This window comes from Mizuhopecten yessoensis, unplaced genomic scaffold (genome assembly GCF_002113885.1).
Source record: "Mizuhopecten yessoensis strain PY_sf001 unplaced genomic scaffold, ASM211388v2 hete_36179658, whole genome shotgun sequence".
NCBI classification, from domain to species: Eukaryota; Metazoa; Mollusca; class Bivalvia; order Pectinida; family Pectinidae; genus Mizuhopecten; species Mizuhopecten yessoensis.
This window is the reverse complement of record NW_018485545.1, coordinates 312-5,795: the sequence shown is the minus strand read 5'-3', so window position 1 is coordinate 5,795 and position 5,484 is coordinate 312. Positions and strand designations below refer to the sequence as shown.

The following is a 5,484-nucleotide window of genomic DNA, read 5'->3' as shown; positions in this document are numbered from 1 at the left end:
AAAGGTATTTGAGACTGAGGAGGGTCAACTATCAATGAAAACACACTTATAATAGTTTTATCTGTACATGTACATCTCTTTATTTCTTGAAAGCGCATGTAACTTTATCAACATAATATCAAGTTATGTATGTGTAGTACTTGCAGTACTATACAGTATATAGGGTGGGTCGTTTTTACTAGGGCCGTTACAGCAGTGAGGCCGCTTTAACCGGATACGGCAGCTGAGCATGCAAGCCAACGAGCACGCTTCATCACTTATCACATTAAGGCTTCATAATTGTTTAGTTTTTTTTGATGAAAAAATGTCTTCGTTTAAAATAATGTCATCATTATTGACAGTTAGATCGATGTTAATTGTAAACCAAATAATGGCAGTCTAACGGTAGAATCAAAGACCTTCTATAGAAGCTTGTGTATATATATTCATATACGAATCTTTTAGAGTGTATATAATTACCCAGTCTTTACTTCCCGTAAGTTTCGCCTTTTGATAAGAGTCGATGACTGACACTTGTTACAACGTTTACGGTTATAATCGGTTAGATATCTAATTTAAGCTTATAACTAGTCTAAATTGTTAACATATCGTCAGCAACGATTCTCGTAAACTGATTTAGCTATCGACATTACCGGACCTATGAAAAGAATCTTTTGTTTTTCTATACTTCAGACAAATTTGACATCGGCATTACAGTTACACGTTCTCTTGGATCTTTGATTACTCACTGATGTTCCTCGCGATTTGATAGTGGTGTGAGACCTATTTTTAGCTATTTTATGACAGAGTTATTTCCCTTTAAAATTCTTAAATCATTGCAAACAAATTGTAATTGTTTTAAACCTTACAACATCCGAATCGTTCAAAGCATTTTCAACATTATGTATTATGAAGTTTTTACTTTTATTGTTCATAAATTATATGACGCATAAAACCTGAATTGATGTCCCTTACCACACATACAAAATCTGTTTACAAGAATGGCGGACAACATTTGAAACTGACTGGAAGGAAGCTCACATATTCCTATCGTTGGGTATTTCTAAATATTGATGACTATTTTTTAGATGCAGTCAATGCAGTTAGATTAGAACACATTTTATTGGGATATTCATATGCGTGGTTTGCTTTAATTCACATGAACCATCTCGGTGAAAAAAACCCAGATCGTGTTTGAACTTGTCTAATACTTCATACTTGCATTGAGTAATACTGCTTTAATTCGTATTTAAAATATGATGTACAAGTGTATTTCAGTTATGAGTATGCATTTCTCTTTGTTGAATAATGTTATAGATATGTTGTCTTTATTAAAGCCCTAGGATAATTTATTTCCCTTTCAATACATATGCATACAATACCATGTCCTTTCTCCTTTTTATTTTCATTATTTTTTATGTCGAAGAGCTCGGTTCAAACACATATCAAAGATGTGCTACCTTGCATCATGGCTTATGTTTAACCCATCATTGACGTTCAAAACAACAACAAAATTGCAACAACTCTTTCTTGGTGGTTCCTTTCAGTTATGATAACTTATAAATGAAACGATGGTATCAAAGCCAACATAAGAAAGCACAGAGAAGACTTATAAAATCTATCGCTCCTTCTTTTGTGATGTGGACACAGAAATCGCGATTTGAGGTTTTGTCGAGTGCTTAACTTAAGAATTCTTTAATTTAAGATGAAGAACTCTAGATCTGTCTGCATCAAACACAAGAGTAGCTTTTTCCTCCACACCTTCCTTACACTGAGGGTTCCTCTATCGGTAGCCATAATACCTGGGTAGCTAACGCTCACAATCATTACTACTGTGTGCAATCAAGTGTGAGTTTCAGACAACTCAAGCTCTACAGAGCTTGTTTGTTGTTGACTATATACACAATGTTAAATTAAGATTATCATTATTATATATAGTTTCACTAAATGTGAAACAGACACTTTTCTGGGAACAAGTTTGTTTACTTGAACAGTATGTATATATATGACTGAAAGACCTGAACAGTTCCCAATTTTAAACATTCAAATATAAAAAAAAATTGCTGTTAATAGATTGTAACTTTATTTTTGGTTGGTAGGTTTATATAAGGGCTGTAGATAACTGTAAATAATTGTTGAATAAACTCCATTAATTGTGACAATTAAACAACTGATGATCTGAGGAAACTTCCAAACCGCAGACTTCCTCTTTTTTCCCCTCCACATTGGTTAACAAATTCCTGTACCACTTAAACTTTTTTCAGAGACATGCATGAAGTGTGAAAATTACGAAAAAGTTTTTACAAATTAGCAATTGTTGTGTGGATGTACAGTACACTGAATTAAATAACATAAAACTTACACATCAATATAAATGTCTTTTTTTAAATTATGCATAATACTATACTTTGCAGACTGCAACAGGCTTTGGAAGGAAAGTCAGACGATATTACAAGATGAATTTGGAGGAAGAAGCTGATTTCACTGATGATGAGATCAGATATGAATTATCAAAACTAGGATACCACAATGTGCCAGATAGCAGATTGAAGGAATTTAAGAAAGGTACATATTTGTTCACCTGGTTCATATTGACCATATTGCTTTCATCCAGTTCTATTGAACTATGTTACAAGTATTAAGCTATGGATGGTAAAAGTATCCTCAGGTGATGATGTGTTAAAAAAAATGTACAAACCAAGAGGATATACAAGGGGTCGAGATTTAAATAACTTAGAAATGGTTGAGGATCACTCCCTATAACCCTATAGTGACTGTTTTCATGTGCTTGCTGGTTATGAAGAAATAAACACAATCATTCTGTCAGGTCCATGCCCCTAGGGACTAAATCTCAGGACTGAGTTTTACTAAAGGTCGTTAGTCCAGACGCAAACGTAGGCGTTAGTCAAGTTACGATTTTAGTTATGTGCGCGTAGGGTCCGTTTTATCAAAGGTTGTAACTCCGAATGTAAACGTAGGGTTAGACATAGCCTTACGTGGGAACTTACGTGTGTTCAGAGGAAGACGACGACTCGCACGTAACTTTACACGTAACTAAAAGTTACGACCTTAGTTAAACAGATTTTTGACGTAAGTTACGCCTACATCTAACGTCTACGTGTGGAATTACGACCTTTAGTAAAACTCTGTCCAGGACCATGACAGGGACAGGATTGGGATCCCCACCCTATAGATAATCATATACATTACATACAGAACCAAATTTCCTATGAATCTTCCTTGATCCTTCAATGATTACTATAGGAATCAAATGCTGTGTAAAGAATAAATAAAGCTCATATATGGGGACTGGGCAAATACGGGGGCAATTTACATTTGGGCATTAAATACTTAAGTCTGAAAACATTCTCCTTCTGAATAGTGTCACTGTGTTTCAGGCCATTATCTGAACCATATATTAATGACTATAATAAGTTTGAACAATCAATAGAATTCTTGGGCTCAAAGTCTGTAAATGATCACTTTCACACATGGCATAGGTTGGAGTACTAGTAAGGTTGATCAAGAAAAATGTCCCGTAAATTTCTACCTCATTCACCTTATGAAGAAATGTATACTTGATGCAGTAAAACAGAACTTCACATAAGAATTTAATTAAGCATTCAACGTCATAAGTTTTAATTCACAAAATAGTATTTCTGACTACATGTTGTAGATCTTAAAGTGCTAATTAAACATGAGTACAGCAAAGAGAGTTCACACAACAACAGCCTCTCATCACATCCTCCTCCAGACACATCAGTTTCAACCAACGGTAAGTCAAACAATCACACAGCATTGTGTCTCTATGTTGAGATTGAAGCCTGTGGTTGGAATTAGGAAAATTGTGTCACACAAAACTAAACAAGGATTTTTGGAATTATACAGAAATTTGTTTATATAAAGTATCATCTAAATGACTAAAACATCCATATTTATGAAAGAGTGTTTCGTTTTGGGTATTTGATGTTCTATGTTATTTGAATACATGATGAAATTTTTAAAGAATTGAGAAATTTTAAGAGATTTTGGGAAAATGTAACACTACTTTCAATGGGAATGGCCCCCAAAAGATCTGAATTGGTCAGTGCTGTTCTGGATTAATAATCAATGAGTTTATCTTGTTTTATCTAATAGGAAATGTAAAAAAGAAGTTTGTATCAAAGAATTATTTCTTTTTGCCATTGTTATTATTGCAGATAAAGGTAATCACTTTGTAACACTATTGTAAGGGTAATTAAGTTGAAACCAGGACTTAGAAGGATTGGAAGGTAAACAACAAGCAAGTAAAACTGATTGGTTTTAGACTATAAATTCCAATTTGTTAAGGCTTTTTGTTTTCATATTTGCCTTTCAAATTTATTTGCATGCATTTTGTTAATTGTCAGCATTTAAAATCTAAATTTTACTTAGTTGTCTTAATATGTGAATGATAGTGAAATATCTGTGTTTTGAGCAGGTTTCCCACACAGTTATAATAGGAGTCCTTTAGAAGAATCACGACAAAGATCTACTACACAAGATTCCTGGAGGGTGAGTAATGTGAACAACCTTGTGACACATTGTAATAACAAGTGTTGTAGATATTGCTGCAAATAATTATAAGCTGACATGTTCCAGGACATGAACTCAAAGTTCTATCAATTTAATACTTCTGTTCAGGGTATAGCCTTTATACATTATGTATGTCAGAGTGTTGGATGTGTATGAACTATTTCCCAAATATAGGTGCTATATTCAAACCGTATTGAAAGATCTTCGATTTCATGCGGTCCAAAAATGTCAAGAACTATGAACAATATACTAAAAGAACTTTATATATTATTGACAGGTAAAACTTTGATAGATGACTATCTGATTAGATTTGGAAATCATTCCAGTCAGAGAGGTGATGAATAGGAATATTTATGAAGATTTACAGTATTATGAAATGTGATGTATTAACTGGATTTCAACAGTGTTGATGGTTTCCATACATAGATACCGAATCACCAAGGAGGTAAGGAGAACCGGTATGATATTGGAACAGACCCCATTCTGAGAAAACCTCTTGGTCCAGCCCCAAAACAGATTGGTGGGAATTTCTCCATGTACGACTCAACACCAGACACCTCCCACCTCCAGTACAGAGATGATGTGTCTGATACGGATACTGAACGTAGGATGGTCAAGCGTAAAGTGCTAAGGTAAGGACATGAAATCAATACACTGCAGCTCTTACAACCTTACTTTTCCCCTTATCAATCAATCGTTGATTTATTTATTGAATTTTGCTATGGTTAAGTTCATAGATGGATTGAGTTGATCTTGAGACAGATTTAGTAAACTACAAAGAAGGTCATGTTTACTTTGCCTTAGGTCTAATTCATGAAGGTCAATTTGTCACCCCTTGAATGAAATGTAAGTGAAACGAGTGACAGATGAGAAAGAGGCCACCTGTGCAAGACTATTTGTTGTAAATGGGGTGAATCTAGGGTTCCCGAACCCTGGCATTCTCCGTAAAGT

General features: G+C 34.3%; 1 protein-coding gene across 1 annotated transcript; it reads left to right on the top strand.

The window, feature by feature from the left end:
* The first annotated feature begins 961 nt into the window (after nt 1-961).
* On the top strand, nt 962-5,171 carry LOC110444835. Its single transcript, XM_021489191.1, has 5 exons — nt 962-1,036; nt 2,394-2,544; nt 3,656-3,754; nt 4,439-4,512; nt 4,960-5,171. Exons 2-5 carry the CDS (start codon nt 2,436-2,438, stop codon nt 5,167-5,169), a joined length of 492 nt encoding a protein of 163 aa, XP_021344866.1. The 5' UTR covers nt 962-1,036; nt 2,394-2,435; the 3' UTR covers nt 5,170-5,171.
* The last annotated feature ends 313 nt before the right edge of the window (nt 5,172-5,484 follow it).

Excerpts from the sequence above, each read along its gene's own strand:
- LOC110444835 (XM_021489191.1), top strand. The coding sequence starts at position 2,436 with ATGAATTTGGAGGAAGAAGCTGATTTCACTGATGATGAGATCAGATAT. Across the intron at positions 3,755-4,438 it reads CACATCAGTTTCAACCAACG|GTTTCCCACACAGTTATAAT; the intron begins GTAAGTCAAACA and ends TGTTTTGAGCAG. Across the intron at positions 4,513-4,959 it reads CTACACAAGATTCCTGGAGG|ATACCGAATCACCAAGGAGG; the intron begins GTGAGTAATGTG and ends TTCCATACATAG.